This window comes from Natrix helvetica (genome assembly GCF_964273705.1).
Source record: "Natrix helvetica genome assembly, chromosome: 1".
In the NCBI taxonomy this organism is placed as follows: Eukaryota; Metazoa; Chordata; class Lepidosauria; order Squamata; family Natricidae; genus Natrix; species Natrix helvetica.
Window position 1 is genome coordinate 29703031 of NC_138548.1, and position 19481 is coordinate 29722511.

Here is a 19481-nt window from a genome sequence, read left to right on the forward strand (position 1 = left end):
GTAAATGATTATCCATAAGAAAGACTGAGCACCAAAGAATTGAGGCCTTTGAACTATGGTGCTGGAGGAGACTCCTGCCAGTCCCTTGGACTGCAAGGCGATTAAACTGGTCAGTCCTAGAGGAGATCAACCCCGACTGCTCTTTAGAAGGCCAGATCCTGAAGATGAAACTCAAGTACTTTGGCCACCTAATGAGAAGGAGGGACTCACTGGAGAAGAGCCTAGTGCTGTGCAAGATTGATGGCAAAAGAAGAAGGGGGACGACAGAGAATGAAGCTGGATGGAGTCACCGAAGCAGTCAGCTTGAGCTTAAATGGACTCCAGAGGATGGTAGAGGGCAGGAAGGCCTGGAGGAACGTTGTCCATGGGGTCAGACATGACTTTGCAACTAACAACAAGTGATTATCTCATTAGGATTTGTTGAAATCAAACCAAATAAACCAGTTTAGGCAGCTTAACAATCAATTGCTTAGGTAATTACATATTTATTTAGCATTAAATAAATCATTGTATATTTTCATTTATTTTATGCAAGTTAATTACATGGAAATCACACAACACTGAATTCAATTTTAAATAAACTTCATTATGCTACTGAAATCTAAAACTTACATAACTTTGTTTTCTTATTAATTTTATGTATTTGAATAGTAACATTCAAATGTTTTCTGGACTGTATTTACAAATATCTGATAAACAATAAATGAGACAAAACTAAGGAAAGAAGCGATGTCATTCAATTACTATATATAGGTTTGAAATATTAGAACATGTAGAATATATACAAACTTTTATAATTTTTCAAAAAATAACTTAAGTGACTTTCTTGAAACCTTTTAAAATTGGATATATATTTTTAAATGCTTCATATATTTCAGAACGGTCTTTGGCACCTAAAAATAATTATAGAATTAGTTTTAACTACATTTAATTTCATCTTACTACAAAAATATGTTCTTAGCCTGCAGTTCTGTGCCACTAACTTGGGGAATAATGGAATTCATTTGGACTTCTGTATAAAATATAGGTATGTATAATCAGTTACATGCAAATGCCTTTAATTAAAACATTAAAGGTGTTTCCTAATAATAGGAAGGTGCTTTCCTGAATTTAAGCTTATTGTTCTGCATCCTGCATTCTGGGACTACAGGAAAATGACTGTGACTTGTTTATTATCATTTTGCTTTGTTTTATTAAATTTAGAGGCTGCCTGGTTCCAGATCACTGGGTGGCATGCATGATAAATTAAAAGACAAAGAAAATCATGAAAAATCCTGAACTTCCACATCGACAAATACAATGTCCTCAAAAATACCTTTAATAAAAAACCCTATGAGAGGGGCTCAGTAGCCATCCTATCCTGCTAGGCCTAGGAACAAAGCCAAATTTTAAGCAACTTTCAAAATGTTGGGACAAGAACTGTACACCATCTTAAAAGAGATGCAATTACAGAGAGCAGGCACAATTTAGAAATCCCATTACCTACTGTACATCCCAGTAGATGACATTATTTTTGAACTGAAAAGACCTGGAGTGCACCCACTCAGCTCAATCTTACTGGAGGGCAGACTTTATTGGAAATAAGTAGATCCTCAGATGCTTAAAACTTTGAATTGTTCTTTGACATGTTCAGATGATGGAAACTGTCTCTCCAGATGCCTTCTTTCAAAGTAAACATGGAGTTTCCTCAATCTCCCCTTGTAAGGCAAGAATCATCCCCATTATTCTGTGCATCTGTCCTGGTGCAATGTCCAGTACTGTTGAGACACTCAGTGTACAGTATATTGATTAATGGTGAATGGAGTAGACATATTACATCCCTTGATTTAGAAATATTTTTACTGATGCAACAGAATTACACATTTTAAAGTCAGCAGACACATCATACAGTACTACTGACTCATTCAGCTTGTGATCAACTACAATTAGAAGTTCCTTTTTACATATGCTCTAATTAACCTTGCTATCTACCATTGTGTTCTTTTTCCTATGTGAGGAACTTTATGTTCACCTCTAATGTTTCATTGTGAATTTGTTATGAAGTAGGAAATACAAATATAGGTTTTTAGAATTCTCACTGGCCTTTGAAACCAACTATGGTATCCTTTCAAGACCCCCCTCTACGGCTGGGGATTAGAGACACTGTGTTGCAATGTTTCTTGGTGGACAGCCCCAATTGGGGGTATAGGAGAGATCAGCTCAATGCTATTCCTCTGTGTATGGGGCATGCGTGTCCCAAGGATCAGTTCTCTACCTATTTAACATTCATAGGAAGCCTTTGGAAGCAAATCCAAAGTTTGGAAGTTTATATCAAGATAGTGGTAATGGCCAACTTTACATTGTTATCCTATGTTAGATTGGTAAGGTCTGCATGGGAGAGAATAGATTGAAGCCTAGTAAGATGGAGTTACTATTGTCCATCAGGATTTATTGCTCCAGAGATGTCTCTTCATGAGATGCCACTACCCCTGAAGGAGATATTGTGACTTGGGATTCTGGACTCACAGTTCCTACTAGAAGAGCTGAAGGAGGCTGTGGCCAGGATGGGCTTTTTCAGCTTTGATTGGTGAACCAGTTGCCAACATAGTGGAGTAGGAGGATCCTTTTTCAGTGAGTTGTGCTTCCATCACCACTTCCTTAGACTACTGCAATGTGCTCAACATGGGCTACCTTTGAAAGTCACTTGTGAGCTGCAGTTGATTCAGAGTCCAGCTTTTTGTGTGCGTGTTTGTCAATAGCAAGAGCAATTAGACTTACATACCACTTCATAGTACTTTATAACACTCTCTGAGTGGTTTACAGAGTCAGCCTATTGCCCTCAACAGTCTGGAACCTTGGAAGAATGGAAGACTGAGTCAACTTTGAGCCAGTCTGGATCAAACTCCTGGCATACAGTCAGTCTGCAATACTGCATTCTAACCACTGCACACCATGGCTCCTCAATGGGAGCACATCGCACCAACAGCCTGTACTTGTTGCCAACAAATCTTAATGGGATTATTTAAAGTGTTGTAATTAACTTATAAAATCCTGCATGACTTGGTGCATTGTTCTCTGTAGGATTGCTTTCTCTCATTGGATTGGCCTAGCCAGTTCAACTACAGTACCCAACAACTGAAAGTGCACATAGCTTAAAGTTGTCCAAGTTGACGAATACCAGTATAAAATAATAGCTTTGTCCAGCTCCAACAGAATTGGATCACAAGTTTGGTGGCACATAAATGTTGATAATAATAGTAATGTAAGAAAGATAGATATGCCCTGCAATGTTTGTGTATGTGTCAGTGATGCAGAAATAGACAGCTTTTATACAACTTAATTACTTACCAGTTAAAACAACTTTTCCAGACACAAAAATAAGCAGTACAATTCTTGGTTTGACCATTCTGTAGATAAGTCCAGGAAACAGCTCTGGTTCATAACTACACCAGAAAAAAATTAAAATAGACAAAATTTACTTTATGAATCAACAAGATATCTTTCGGGGATTTTTTTTAAGTAGCTTTGGAATTTCCAGTGCCTAAAAAATACAGTCTGTTCTTCCCTGCTACTAGCTCCTTTTTGTTAACCTTTATTCTGTCCCACTCCCTTTATCAATGACATTCTAATTCCTTAGTTTGCTCTCTAACAAGCAAAAAGTACTCGTAAAAAAGTTTTGTACCTCAATTTTTATAGTTACAATCAGTTTGCATAATTACAATATGAGAGTTGCATTTTTAATTAAAATAACTGGATATCTCCAATCAAAAACACATGATTTAAAAAAGTCAGCTTACAGTCACTTTGTTTACATTCTAGAAAATGGCCGAGTGTCATTCTAGTATGTGGCATATAAATTATTGTGAATCCATTTTTAAAATATAGAAGAATACCTTGACTTTGTTCGAACACCAAAGGTGCTAAGTAGTACCCTCAGTACTCATCATTAATTGGGAGGCTTGAGGAGTATCAACGCCAATGAGTACCAGAGAAAATTTTCCCATAAAGAATAATGTAGTGAGTCATAAAGCAGTTGACACTGACAAGTTCTAACTTGTGCGTTGAGTACCAAACAAATGATGACCACCAGGAGAAAAATTTTGTGTGAAAATACGTTGAATACCAGTTTCAAAAATGCTGAGCACCAAGATACCACTGTATTTTCCCCTGAATACAGTCTTTCTACATAGAAAATTCCTTACGTATTGGGATAGCCTTGAATTCACTTTTTGTACATGGCTTATTTTAGTTATACTGGCTCTTGTTTCTTAGTGCCATCCATATTTTCTGCCCTATCAGTTTCTAATATGTTTTGAAAACTGGTAACTGTGCACTATAAAGCAAAATATCAGCCTCAGATATAATTTATATTTCAAGTAATATATCCGAGCCCCATGCAAACCTCTAATCTAAGAAAATAAAATGGAAGGTGAGATGTAATGCATGAAGAATGTAACTACAGCTCTTGTTTGTGAATTATTAAAGCAATTGCATCTGTTTCCAGGACTGCAGATACCATCTTAGAAAAACGACATGGCTGCTTTAATCAGTTACAGAGGCTGCATGTGTACTTCTTAATGTTTTGAAGCACCTTTCCCCACTACAGTCTGAAGCATTACACTACAATCTGAAGTATTATACAACCCTAATAATATAATAAGAATATTACATTGTTACTATTGGTAGGATTGTGTAATGCTTCAGATTGTATTGGAAAAGGTGTTTCAAAACATTAAGAAGTGCACATGCAGCCTCTGTAACTGATTAAAGCAGCCATGTCTTTTTTCTAAGGTGGTATCTGCAGTCCTGGAAACAGATGCAATTACTTTAATGAGTCACAAACAGGAGCTGCACTTACACTGTTATGTTCACCGTCCCATTAAAAAGTTAAAAACATATATTACAATATGTTCACCTATGAATAATAAAAACATAGTAAAACTACAATATTAAAAACATTAATTACAACATGTTCACCTTCCCATAAAAAGAGAAAGGTAAAGGTTGATAAAACGTCTTGAAAAGTTAGAGGGATGGTCAGGAATATCCACCCTAGTTGCCTTCTGGTAGTATCTGTTTTGAGGTTACAAATTAGGAATGGCTGACCTTTTCTAGAATGTTCATAGCCCACACCCCAATTACCACATGCCTCCTGTCAAAATAAGAACACCTATTCAATGTGTTATCCTGAGACTCAAACGGAATAGAAAAGTGGGATATAAATCAAAACAAGTGTCCCAAGTAAGGATCACTACTTGGTGAAATCCCAACTGGTTTTACATGGTTCTCTTGCAACAAACCTAAATGGGACGCAGAGGAAAACAAAATATAACAAGATGATTTAATATTTCAGAAAAACACATCAGAGTCAGTCAGCATAATAAAAGTATAAAAAAAGCATTTGCACTTCGATTGGTAAGAAAACCCAGGGTTTTTTTTTGGGGGGGGGGGGGCACCAAGTTCTTATTTTTTAAGAACAGCACAAATCTGAGAGATCTTTCAGATCCTGAAAAAAAAATTGAATCGTGAGTTCCAAAATGATTATTAATGGGGCAATTGGGCAACAGTTTTGCATGGATAAATATAACTGCTTTCTCTTAGAAGACAGCTAGTTGATGCCATGAGCATCACAAAACAGCAAAAACCTCAAATGCCAGTATTTAGATCTGAAGGGAAAGGGCACATGTTTCAGAATTCAACAGCCTCCCAAGACTATTTAGCCAACCTATCTGAACAATCAGTAGAAATACTATTTTGATATTCATCTGTCTTCCCCAACGTTAAGTCCTAAGCACTGTTGGGCTACAGTTCCCACCATCTCAACCTGCCAGTGAATGGTTAGTTATGATGGAAGCTAAAGTCTTCTGGGTGCCTTTTCCCCTTGCACACACATGGGGGAGACCAGTGGTGGGATTCAAAAATTTTTACTATTGGTTCTGTGGGCATGGCTTTGTGGGAGTGGCAGGGGAAGGATACTGCAAAATCCCCATTCCCTCCCCACACTCAAAATTTCTGCTACCGGTTCTCCAGAACCTGTCAGAAGTGGCTGAATACCACCTCTGGGAGAGACATACCTGCTAAACTGTTGATGAGTTAGAACTAATCCTTCTAAGCGGATGGGAAATCTCACATCACAACTGCCCACCATGTTCTGTATTTTGAAATCCAGGAATTTTGCAGGAAAACCGAGCTTCTGTATCACACGAGCATACTTTCTAGCTGCCAGTCGTGACTGCTCTTCACTGCAAATTTACAACAAGCATTAAAAAACAAAGCCAGCCAGCAAAGCTTTAAGACAAGAGTGAGTAATTTCAATTTCTTAGTCACCTGTATTCTCCCAACCTGTTATTTTGGCTTCTGAAGGTTTCTCCCTACCACAATTGCTAGTAATATCTATTAGAGTTTTCTGTTACTGAACAAAAAAATTGGAGTGCTATCATGCACCAGCAATCAGAACTACTCAAATAGCCTCAGTCAGTGACTATTGTTTATTGCCTATGTTACAAAAATCTCACCAGACTGCTTGTCTTCTGCTGAGAATGACCAGATAAGGCCTCATGGACTTTGGGAGATATCAAGCTTATATATTCCCGCTTCCCATTGCACAATGACTCCAAGCTATTTTCTTGAAACCAATTGCAGTTGCTAAATGTGTACCACCAAAATAGATCCTTTCATATTCAGCCAACCATGTCACTATCCATGCTAGCTGGTGGTCTATGGGAAATGTAGATCAATACACCTGGTAAAGTACCAGCTTTGGGAAGATTAATTAACTTTGGTAGTATCCCATAGTATGGTGGAATATTGCAAGAACATTTCTATATTTTTTTAAAAAAAAGGGATTTCCAAGGGACCTATATTTGACAATACATTAGCTGGTCTTGTGGCACTAAATAAATGAAACAATTCCCAATGCAATAAATGTACATGCATATACTGCCTTAAGAAACATTTCAAAAACATTGGCTGTTTCTTAGGATGATTACACTGTTGTCTGATGCCCAGCCTGAACTAGATAATGGTCTGAACCAATCACATTAGCCTTATATCACAACAATCCTATCCTTAGATAAGGCATCTTGTAAAGCTTAGTAGTCGTACCTTTTGGCTCCTGTGCACACCATTTTACCAGAACTAAAGATAAGGGCAGTTGTTCTTGGTTCTCTAATTCTCATAATTACAGCAGCAAATCTCTAAAATTCAGAAAAATCCAAATGTAAAATCCTTTTAAAACTGTATTAGTCATTGTATGAATATCTATTTATATCTTGCTATTATTAGTTTTTTACAAATAACTCAAGATGGCGAACATATCCAATATAACCCTTTTGAGGTGAGTTGGGCTGACAGTGAGTTATTGGCCCAAGGTCACCCAGCTGTCCTTCATGGCTAAGAAAGGACTGGAACTCATCTCCTGCTTTTTAGCCTTACCTGCTAGACCAAACTAGTTTGTTTATTGAAAATCATAAACATTTTTCTTCTCATTCTATTCTTATTTTGAGATTGCTTCAATAGTTGCAAGTGACCTTACTGACCTGGGAAAGATCTTAGATAAATAGGTCTCTCCTTATAAAATATAAACATATTTTGTATGTTTATATTTAATAATTATAAACATTGTCGATAAAGTCTATAAAAATGTGAATGTAGCCTTTTATCTATTCAAATATTTATATGGCCTGATATATTTGGACTTATCAGGCCTGTGAGAGCTATCCAGCTAATTGAGACCAAGGCATTGACTGTTTTCAAGAGCAGCTTAGTTCTAAAGGCACCAAAACTAGCTAAATTTGCATTAGGTCTAATTTCTTTCTTTGTTCTGACATTTAATTAGACAAACATCTAACATTATTTCCTATTCAAAGTTAGGAAATATATAACTTCAATTTTGCTGACTATTCTTTAGATAGGCAGGAAATTATTACTTTTATTTAGAATCTTCTGGTGGTCTGTTAACTTAATCTGCAACATCTCCTTGAGAAAGCATTCATTTGTAGCATCCCCATCTTGTGATGTGCTTGGAATACTGTATTTTCTTTTCTAATTTTCAGGGCTTATAGATTTTGGAAAAAAAATAAGGTTGGATTTTCTTAATCTCTGGTGGGCTTGAAATATCTAGTCAGATACCTCTATGCTACTTACCTAAAGGATAATATTTAATTACCAAAATACATTAAAATTTCTTTGAGAGTCCAGAGTTAAAGGGATGATGCCAAATGTGGTGTTTCCTAGTAGTTACACCAAGAACTACCAAGCTACTAACCCGAAGCAGGAAACAAGACGAGTGTGAATTGACTTGTGGAAGAGGAGTTTGAGACCCACTGCTCGGTCACATTGATTAACAATGTAGAAATTGTATGAGCTACCGCTGGCTTGGAACGCACAGGACAGGATGTTCCAAAGTGGTTTTTCCGAAAGACAACTGAACTTTCTTGTTTTTTTCTTTGAAAATGTTTCGCTTCTCATTCAAGAAGCTTCTTCAGTTCTCTGAGTTCTCAGTTCTGAGAATTGAAGAAGCTTCTTGGATGAGAAGCGAAACCTTTTCAAAGAAAAAAAAAAATAAGAAAGTCCAGTTGCCTTTTGGAAAAAGCACCTTTGGAACAACCGTGATCTGAATGATTGAGAATCTCCATAGACATGCAGGGCAAAGATTAATTTTTCAGTAGAAGCCGGGAAGAATATGTCAGATAGCAGAGGGAGTGGGATAATATAGACTAGCGCAGGGGTGTCAAACTCGAGGCCCGTGGGCCGGATCTGGCCCCCGAGGTGCTTAGATCTGACCCATGAGGCTGCCCTGGAAACAACAAAGGATCAGCCTGCGGTGCTTCTGCCAGTGAAAACGGAACTCGGAAGGGCAGAGGGTTGCAGGAGACCATTGCAGCCAAAAACAGAGCTCACAAGGGCTGCAGGCACACCTCACGAGCTTTGTTTTCGCTGGCAGAGGGTTGCAGGAGGCCGTCACAGCTGAAAATAGACCCTCGGGAGCCCATTTCCACTGACAGAGTGCTCAGGCCAGAACAGGCACCCCGATACGAGTGACGTCGAACTGGTCAAGCCCCCTGGACAAGCATAGCAGTTGCTCTTTGGTTATAAAATATAACTGGAATTAGAGTTGACTTTCCAGGCTCTCAAAAATACTGCTTTGGGCAAATGTATCTTTTGAGCTCAGTGAGGTATGCTAGACAAGAGATGACATTATGGGATTGTCAGGTGTATGTCCTGCATTCCGTAGGCAGCCTTCTATAACAGAAGAATAGCAGAGTGCATATAGATAAGAAATGAGCAAGCAAAGCATGGCAATTCTAAGTAGACATTCACTGGCCAGGATACTATTATAAAGCCAGCTTGGAAAAGGCAAACTTAAAGGGAGTGTTTTTGGGCCAACCAATTACTTGGAACATCTTCATAGAGGTCAGATTATGAAGAGAAGCAGCCTCAGAGGTGGAAATAAAAAGCCTTAAACGAGAGAGAGAAAACTAGTGCTTACCTTTGGATTATATTCTGCATTTCTGGCCTGAAGGGCTATATTCTTTAGGTCCAATTTGCAAGCCAAATTTACAGTGGCTACTATATTCCTAGCAGAACAACAGGAACAAAAGAAGCCTTTAGGAACTTTACATAAAAGGAGTGCAGTAACATAAGTAAAAACAGCTTCTTTTTCATTTTTCTTTTTCTTCCAGGAGTCACAACAGGCTCTGGAATTCTTTTTAAAAATATTATTTTATTGTTTCATTAAAAAACAAAATAGTTATATTAGTTAGGTACAGTGGTATTTATACTGTGTTATCTAGAGCACCCAACATTTTTGGCATCAGGGACTGCTTCCATGGAGAGAGGTTTTTCTGTGGATCACAGGGGGCATGGGCTTTTTTGCACAGACAGGTTTCCGGAATGCCGCGGACTAGTACCGGTCCATGAAACTGGGGTTGGGGACCCCTGATCTAGAGATTATCAACTCTCTGATAATTTAGGGCTAATTCTTACAGCATCTTCCTACTTGTGTCTAAGTGCGGCAGAAACATTTCTCTCCTGGAAAAACCCTTTTTTCTAATAACAAAAATGGAACCAGCGACAGGGGAAGCAAATTTCTTGCTAATATGTTTTTCTGCCAAGACAAAGACTGGTAGATAGCAATGGGGCTAGACTTGAGGATGTTCTAGCATCTATATCATATATTTTGCCTTATTAGGCTTTTCTTAGTAGTTTTGCAAAGATGTTATCAAGGTAAAACATCCAAATACTGCATAATCTTTTCAAGAGGTCTGCTGAAAATATGATTAACAGGGTCTGGTCCTCAACAGAATTGTTGATAACTATAACCCAAAATTAGACTACTGATTTTTGTCTTTTTGCCTTCTGATTGCTCTCTTTTAAATTTTTTAAACTATAATGTTTAATTACAAGAAAAAAGAATCAAAGGATAAATAAGGAAAAATGAAAAGAATTATGACTCATTTTATTGAGCAGTTCCCATTTTAATCGTCCCCTCCATCTTTTTTGCCTCTTACTTTGTAATTATTCAGGATTCTGGATGGCTTGACTGGGAGCTGCTTGTTTCATGATACTGACTGAGTCATCTTTATCAGAAGGGAAGGAGTGTGGACACCTTCATTAGGTCATTATTTGGGCCAGCTGGTGATTTCCCTTCTCTCCACCCTGCAATTACGTATGTCAAAACAACTAAAACCATGGAGAAACAGCCTTAAAGATGATGTGCAGTTGAACAATGCTGTGAAAAAATCAAGGTCAAAATATTTGCTAGACACTTGATGTCTGCTTGAAAAGGAGGGTAAGAAATAGACAGTGGTGGAACAGACCAGGATTGTTTGGATTAAAAACTAGGCCCTAGAAACATGGGTAGTTTGAAAAACTCAAAAGATAGTTTACTATAAAAGATACTTTTGTTTTGTGTAAGACTGTCACCTTGTCTTATAAGAATTGGCCTTTCAATTCTGGAAAACTTTTTTTAATCAAAAGTTGATGCTGTATTATTATAAATGTCTCACAAATATTGTATGGTTTTATGGTTGTTGGCAATTTTTGCATACAAAACTACTTAATAAATTTCCATAACTGATAAAAAAAATCCCGTTGTCTTTTGAAGATGATTGGTTTCCATCAGATTCAGAGAATTTAGCAGCAATAGATAATTTGATGCCCTCAGCCTGTGAGAGTAATCAAATAGAAAAAAACAAAACCTTTTACCCAATATGTCCATTACAGAAATCTGAATCTTGTTCTCATTTTTCAAAATGGTTTTTTTCAAAGCAAGAAATGAGAACAATTTTTTCTCAATTCCAAGTGCTCCGTTTTGCTCGGTTGCTTCTGTAAATAGATGAAGATTGTGATATTTGCTTTGTGGATGTATCCCACTAACAATGCTTTTTAGAGATTTTCCAATTTGGCAATCCCCAGCCCACTCCTACCGAATTACGTAACATCTTCAGTGTGAGTCAGTGTAGGGTTTGCTGCCTTTTTATATACAGTATTATAGCTTGCTTTGCTAGTTTTGGTGGGATATCTTGTTTTTTGTCTATCTAAATTGATGCCTGTTTAACTGAGTGCTGGCTGATGGAGAAAATGCTGTCCCTTAGGAAACAAAAAGACTAGAACATATCCCCTTCAGCAATCAACATTACTTAGTTGGGTAATGAAACCCTGCAAGCAAAAAAATCAAGCTCAAATAGCACCAAGAACTCCATAGCATCAGCTCCTTCTGTTCTCTCTACTGAAGTTCGTCTCTTCTTTGCAAACTTATTTGCCATAGCTTCTGGCCAGTGGTGGGATTCAATTTTTTTTTCTGCCAGTTCTGAGGGCGTGGCGTGGGTTGGTGGATGTGGCTTGGTGGGCGTGGCAGGGGAAGGATACTGCAAAATCCCCATTCCCGCCCCACCCCACTAACCTGCTTTCCAGCTCCGTTCTCCTGTTTATGGCAACAAAAGAAGATCAGCTAGGAGGCTGGGAGGTAGCGGGGGCAGGGTCAGACTATTTGCCTGTTCTCCGAACTACTCAAAATTTCCACTACTGGTTCTCCAGAGCCTGTAAGAACTGGCTGAATACCACCTCTGCTTCTGGCCCATTTTACTATCTTAGTAAGAGGGAGAGGCTATGCTTCCTGCTTGCTATGAAACGGCTCAAGGTTTACTTCTTTGATTGCTAAAACATTTTACAATTTATTTAACCCTCAGAACATAGTAAAACGATCCATCAAATGCTTAACTGAAGCTGGCAGGCCACAGAAATATCCTCACCAAGCCAATAAAATGCCCAGCTGAGCTCTCATGGTAGTGGCACAACTATGACATGGAATATTAGTGGTGGGTTTCAAAATTTTTTAGAACCTCTTCTGTAGGTGTGGCCTGCTTTGTGGGAATGGCTTGCCAGCCATGTGACTGGGTGGGAGTGGCTTGCCAGCCATGTGACTGGGTGGGAGTGGCCAACTTGTAAAATGTGGTGAAACTCACTTAACAACCCTCTTGCTTAGCAACCAAAATGTTGGCTCAGAAACTGGCATTTGGAGCACGCAAGTGTTAAAGCTGTCAAGTTACAAGACCCTTGCACCCCTAACCCTTTAGAAAAAAAAAACCCAGGGGTGTTCAAACTTGACAGCTTTAAGACTTGTGGACTTCAACTCTCAGAACTCCTCCTCTCGCTCTTCATCTTGATGATATGCAGACGGGCGGGGGGGAGGGAGCTGGAACCGGTTCTAAACGGCACTGTAGATTTGTGGAACCTCTTCTATAGAAGAGGTTACAACTGGCAGGAACCCACCCATGGCATGGATACACCCAACAACGTGCTACCTTTGAAGAGGTCTTTATGGATTCTGATGCTACTATTTCCGTCCTTTTAGTCAAACCTGGCTTTTTAAGACTGTGTCCTGTTCCAGAATTATTTTTTCCCCATTTCCCAATCTAGTTTACAGCACAAGATTCGCACAGATGCTGCCACTGAGCTAATAAATAGCAGGCCATATTCTACTACTTTCAGTTGAAGGTGAACTAGGAAAAAACTAGAAAAGTTTTCTGAGCATGTATCAGCAAGTCTGTCATCACACATTGCTCTAAACCATAATTTAATTTAGATTAGATAGCATTTGAAACCAGTCAAGAGGGGCTCATCCTATACAGTATGTTATAGTTTTAAAAAAGCATTGTTTAGTCATAATATGTGAATAATCATCAAAAGCGACTTTTCCTAAAAATGAATTGCAAACTAATGGGAGGGGGATGATCGAACTGCAGGTCTCTCTATGATTTATATTAGGTTTTAAATTCCACTTCCATCTACTCATCCATTTATTAATATGGCTGTAATCCTGCTTTATACTTGGATTTCCTTATCACTTCGAATTTAGTGGTCATTATATGCTGAAAATCCATCATTCTCAGGTTATGTTTCCAATAATATGATAGAAAATGCATTGCACTTAAATATAGAGGCTATATTTATAATTGGACAGATTACCAGGGAATATCAGAGTTGTAAGATAGACTGGGAAGCAGAGTCATCCTGTAAAAAGTTAATGGCAAGTCACTTTGGTACGGTTATCTAGGAAACTTAACAAATGCATCTTTGCCTTTTTCTTGATGCCATATGCTTGACTTAATCATAGCTTACTCAATTATTCGATATTCTAGGACTGAATATTCCACCGAGCCATTAACTTACTTCCACTAATTGGGTTTTCATTGACATGCTTGACTAAAATGTGGCAACTGCCAATGTGCCAAATCAACTACTTTTGAGTAAAACTTACTGTAACTGTGGGACAATGCCAGAAGCTTCTGAAGTGGGGGTCACAGGAGTCATGGGGGTTATGGGTGCCATGGAGGAACACATCCCAGAAAAATCAGACGATGGCTGAATTGCATTTTCATCCCTCTGTTGCGACCCCCCATTGTCCTCTGAGAAGATTCCACTGTCTTGTATTCCCAGCTGAGGGCCTTGATAGTCTTCCAGCGTGCTGCTGCCGCCATGTTTGTCATCTTGTCCAAAATCATCTGGCAGGAAGCTAAGATCTACTGAAGAGAAGTCTTTGCCTTGGTCAGGCTGAGGAGTAAACAATGTGCCCGGAATGACAGAAATAGGCAAATCTGATTCAAAGGGACTCATGGGAGAATACATTTGAGGGCTATTTGATGGAAGATCATCCTTCAAAAATAGAGGAGCAGAAAACATTTCAGGCACTTTGGCTTTATGAATATGCAAAATCCTACAGAGAACCACTTCCTTAAAAACACCATGATTTCCTTATGGGACTACATTGATGGCATGGACAATCACTTGGCTTTGATTGTCAAAAACAAGAGTAAATGAAAGGTTTTTTTTTTTTAAAGCACGTGCAGTAGCAAAACTCAGAGTCCGGCTTGCAAACCACAAACCAAAGCTGAGTGAACAACCTCAGGTTTTGGATATGTGGAGAAATTTTACCAATACGTGCAACAGCAATTTATTTTCATTTTTTAATTATAGGACTAATAAACAGGTTTATGTCTTTACTCAGGATGGAAAAGGCATTGTTTTTAAAATGAACCAGGATGCTCCTAGATCCTGAATTTTAGGAGATACTGTTTATCTCCCTTGAATAATCTCTCTACAATATTATAATTCTAAACACATTTATTAGGAAGCAAATTCCATGAATTTCCTAAATTTTTACATCGAGGCAAATGGGCTGAGCAAACTAAATTATTTATTTATTCTATGAACTCAGAAGAGATCAGTGTTGGGAAATTTCTTATATATTCTTATTAGGTATGATTGACAACTTTAGGTTGTGATTAAAAATTATCAGAATACTGGTAGTACTTTTTCTAATACTTAAAAGGCATAAGATTTTGTGAGTTGCTGCTTATTTCATCAGTTGTAGGGACTGGTTAGGGATGCGGTGGTTCAGTGGCTAAGATGCTGAGTTTGTCAATCAGAAAGGTTGTCAGTTTGGCGGTTCGAATCCCTAGTGCTGCATAACGGAGTACGCTCCGGTTACTTGTCCCAGCTTCTGCCAACCTAGCAGTTTGAAAGCACGTAAAAAATGCAAGTAGAAAAATAGGAACCACCTTTGGCAAGAAGGTAACAGCGTTCCGTGCGCTTTCAGCATTTAGTCATGCCGGCCACATGACTACGGAGACGTCTTCGGACAGTTCTGGCTCTTTGGCTTTGAAACGGAGATGAGCACTGCCCCCTAGAGTTAGGAACAACTAGCACATATGTGTGAGGGGAACCTTTACCTTTAAGGACTGGTTATGCATCTGTTGAAATAAAGATAGAAGTAGCCATTCTCTACATCTGATTAAGTGGACAGCAGCTCACGAAATCACATATCTTTTAATAAAAAAATGTTAGAAAAATCACTACCAAACTCCTTCTCATTTCTCACCACTATAGACCAACACAATGTCCCATCTACAGTGATATGGAAACCATGATCTATGGTTTAACAAATTATGTGCTCTAAATCAATTCTGAGCTTTTAAACAGGGCAAAACAATTTATGGCCTAGTCCTGGACAAAACAATTTATGGCCTAGTGCAGTGTGTACATTTGACAACTGGCTCTAATTAAATAAAGCTTGTTTACTTTTGAGGAAGAGAATTTCCTCAAAATCTATTATTCATGAAAGAGGTCAACTAGGAAGTTCCCTTAGTGGTTTGAGGTCATCACTTTTTTTTTGTTTATAATTCATGAACTGTCCCAGAAACTATGGTGCCAAGTGAAACAGCGGGGAGTGATAATGACTCAGCAAAGCCCCCAATTTAAATCTTCTGTCTTGATGTTAATTTAATAAAGAATCCATCACCCCTCAATGCAGAGTTTACCATTTGGTAACACTTATCCAGAATTAGCTTATCATTAGAAAACACACACACACACAGACAGAGCTATATTCATGAGCTGAATCTAGTAGAATAAATAAGATAAAACATGCCCATTGTCCTTTTTACAGGCTGCTTGCTAATACAGGTAGTCCTCGGCTTACAACCACAATTGAGTCCATAATGTCTATTGTTAAGTGAGTTGTGCCCCATTTTATGACTTTTCTTGCTACAGTTAAGTGAATCACTGCGGTTGATAGTTAATAACCTGGTTTTTAAGTTAATCTGGTTTCCCCATTGACTTTGTTTGTCAGAAGGTTGCAAAAAATGATCCCATGACCCTGGGACCCAGCAAAAGTCATAAATATGAACCCGTTTTCAAGCCTTTGAATTTTGATCACATGATCACGGGGATGCTGCAAATGTAACTTTGAAAAATGGTCATAAGCCACATTTTTCAGTGCCGCTGTAACTTTGAAAGGTCACTAAATGAACTAAGTCGAGGATTACCTGTATAATAGGCTGAGAATGTCACATAGATAAGATGCTATATTTATTCAAGCAGGATATTTGTACCTTCAGGGAACAAGAAACAAACAAGTATTACCAATCAAAGTTAATGATTTCTTTTAGACAAACTGAACTCTTTTATATGCCATTTTTTTGGTTTTATATACCATTTTGGTATTATTGGCAAGACAACTGCAAGGAGCTATATATATGTACAGTTAATGTATAACTCTGGAATTTCCTAGCTATAGAAAAATATGCAATTCTCTCCAAACAATGACTACATTAGAGAAAGGTTTAAGTTTATACAGCACACTTAGAAACAATTGATTTTTATGCCTTCATAAAACATAATAACCTAATAATATACATTTTAAGATTATGACAACAAAATACATTGAACTGTAATCAACCAGTTCCCCATTCACAAGCACAAAAAGATACACCAGAATCACTCTTATACTAACCTAAACTAACAACCTTGACTTTACCTGGCTTGAATACTCATCTAGGTAGCTTTCCAATGAGAATTCCCCATCCATGGATGGCTTCTAATAGTACTGGGTAAATTAACAAGAAATTTAATCCTGCTCTGTTTCTTGTTCAGTTAAAAATTGCTATTCTAAAAGCAAGTCAACTGCAGCCATTATCTTTCTACCTTAAAAAGCCTTTTAAGCCGGAATAACTCCAAGCAGCTGAATGAAGTATGGACCTCTTTATCTGAGAAGAGTGTTCTTTCATTAAAATTGGAGCATTAGAATCACCTGCGTGCTACTTCAGTAAGTCTGGTGGGAACCCTTAAGCAAGCAGGCAAAGTTTTACTGGCCAAGAGTTGCATTTAATGTTGTAAATGTCTTAAGTTATACAATAGGTAGTAACAAGAGTTTAGTGGCTGTTGCTTTGCTTTATTGATAATTAAGATGATACTCTAGGATAGATAGCACTTTTTGTCTTTTTTCTACCTCAAAAATCTTAACTCCAGTTTCTGGCAATTCTGGTCAACAGTGGTTTGTGGGCTACAAGAAAGGAGTTATTTAGGCCTCCTTGCAGCCCTAGGGGCTCAAGTTGCTGAGTCCTGCTTTGAGTGAGTGAAGACATTAATTCTGTAGGATTTTCCCAGAAAAAAAATGAATATATTTGTCGAACAGATTGACTATAATTAACTGAATCAGGATTTTGAGTATATATGATACAATGTTACTTCTACCAATTAGCAATGGCAGTTAGACATATACCGCTTCATAGTGCTTTACAGTCATCTCTAAGCGGTTTACATATTGCCCCCAATAATCTGTTTTACCCACCTTGGAAGGATGGAAGGATGGAAGGCTGAGTCAACCTTGAGCCGGTGAGATTTGAACTGCAGCTAGCAGTCAGCTGAAGTAGCCTTCAGTACTATACTCTAACCACCTCGGCTCACTACACAACACATTGAATGTGTTGGCATTTTAGTTGGCAATTTGTGGGTCAATACCTGCGAAAACACAAGCCCTGAGTACTGATCCATGCTCAAAGTGTGATTTGGATCATGTAGAATCTGTCAGGAAAACCTTAAACCAGTTTCCAGGAACACACCCTTGGGGAGGTACAGACAGACTCTAGAGAGAGGTGTGAAGAAACCTTTTAGCTACATTGGTATAACAAATCTACCTTTCCCAAAGTTTCACTGTATTTTCATTGTTAATTGGTGTTCATTTGGTGTTTGGATATCTAGAATACTGAACCGGATTCGTACTGGCCATGGTAAATGTGCAGATGCCTTGTATAAGTGGGGCAAAGTATCATCACCAAATTGGGAGGGGGGGGGGCTGAAAAACAATCCAACATATAATGACAGAGTGCCAAAATAGAGTCTATAATGATAACTTTGCTGATTTCTTGGCTGTGACAAAGGAAGCAAGAAATTATATCTGTAATCTAGACATATGTTTAGAATATTTCATTTTGTATTTTTATCTTGTGTCTTGTTGAATGTGATGTGAATGTGCTATATGATACATACATACATGCATATTTTTTTATTAATTATTTTTTTATTAAATTTATAGACTGCCCCCTCTCCCCAAAGGGACTTGGGGCGGTGTACAGACCACAAATAAAACAATATACAAAACTTAAATATTTTTAAATACCCATAAAACAGATTAAGTGATAGGCTGTACAGTATAGTTAAAAATTAAAACAACCTAAGAAATCTACCCCTGAAAATTTAAAATACGGCTAGAGGGACACAAAAACTACAGTTAGGCCAGGCCAGCTAAGTTGAACAGGTGGGTCTTAAGTTTCTTACGGAAGGAGCGGAGATCGGTCGTTATTCTAACATCGGGGGGGGGGAGGTCATTCCAGAGGGTCGGGCCCATCACAGAGAAGGCCCTACTCCTGGGCGTCGCCCGCTGGCACTGCCTAGTGGACGGCACCCGGAGGAGTCCCTCCCTGTGAGAGCGAATCGGCCGCAGGGATGTATGGGGAGGATGCGATCCCGCAGGTAGCTAGGTCCTGTGCCATGGAGCGCTTTAAAGATATTTGGATTTTTAGGGAAGTTCTGTACATTAAGACGACACTAAAAGGAGGTGTGATTGCAAAAAAGTTTAGGAGCCTTAAACCAAATGTACCTTTTGCCAGGATTATGCAGTTTAGCATTATGAACCCCATAATATGTTGTTTATTTAACAAATCTTGGCATAACACTATTGGACTACTCTGCCTCCAATCACTCTGTGACACTGAATGGCTTTTGAAATTCTATGGTTACTGGGTCTTGCCAAAATATGACCTTCTAGAGCAGTGGTGGGTTTCAAATTTTTTTAGAACCTCTTCTGTAGGTATGGCCTGCTTTGTGGGAGTGGCTTGCTGGCCATGTGACCAGGTGGGAGTAACTTGCCAGCCATGTGACTGGGTAGGCATGGCCAACTTGTAAAATGTGGTGAAACTCACAACGCTCTTGCTTAGCAATCAAAATGTTGGCTCAGAAGCACACAAGTCTTAATGCTGTCAAGTTAAAAGACCCTTGCACCCCTAACCCTTTAGAAAAAAACCCCCAAGGGTGTTCAAACTTGACAGCTTTAAGACTTGTGGACTTCAACTCCCCGAATTCCTCCTCTCGCTCTTCATCTTGATGATGTGCAGATGGGCGGGGGGAGGGAGCTGGAACCGGTTCTAAACGGCACTGTAGAT

At 38.5% G+C, this 19481-nt stretch overlaps 2 protein-coding genes across 11 annotated transcripts in view; one reads left to right on the forward strand and one right to left on the reverse strand.

Annotated features, from left to right (window-relative positions):
* Window positions 1–483: 483 nt before the first annotated feature.
* On the reverse strand, window positions 484–18206 carry TBPL2 (TATA-box binding protein like 2). 8 transcript variants are annotated; one of them, XM_081935705.1, is made up of 8 exons: window positions 17612–18200; window positions 16308–16373; window positions 13742–14136; window positions 9470–9557; window positions 7084–7175; window positions 6054–6221; window positions 3328–3422; window positions 485–893 (listed from the first exon to the last, which is right to left on the reverse strand). In XM_081935705.1, exons 3-8 carry the CDS (start codon window positions 14107–14109, stop codon window positions 814–816), a joined length of 891 nt encoding a protein of 296 aa, XP_081791831.1. In that variant the 5' UTR covers window positions 14110–14136; window positions 16308–16373; window positions 17612–18200; the 3' UTR covers window positions 485–813. The 8 variants fall into 8 exon arrangements, with proteins under 8 accessions (XP_081791834.1, XP_081791827.1, XP_081791832.1 ...); XM_081935704.1 differs by lacking the exon at window positions 17612–18200 and adding an exon at window positions 16966–17019; XM_081935702.1 differs by lacking the exon at window positions 17612–18200 and adding an exon at window positions 16799–16915.
* Window positions 16978–19481, forward strand: part of ARMH4 (armadillo like helical domain containing 4) — a 95002-nt gene continuing 92498 nt past the window's right edge. For 2 of the 3 annotated variants that reach the window (XM_081935694.1, XM_081935698.1), the window contains exon 1: window positions 17395–17487. The gene's annotated coding sequence lies outside the window, so the exon portion shown is untranslated. Of the gene's footprint in view, window positions 17087–17394; window positions 17488–19481 lie in introns of those variants that run through there. The other variant, XM_081935697.1, reaches the window with a different exon arrangement.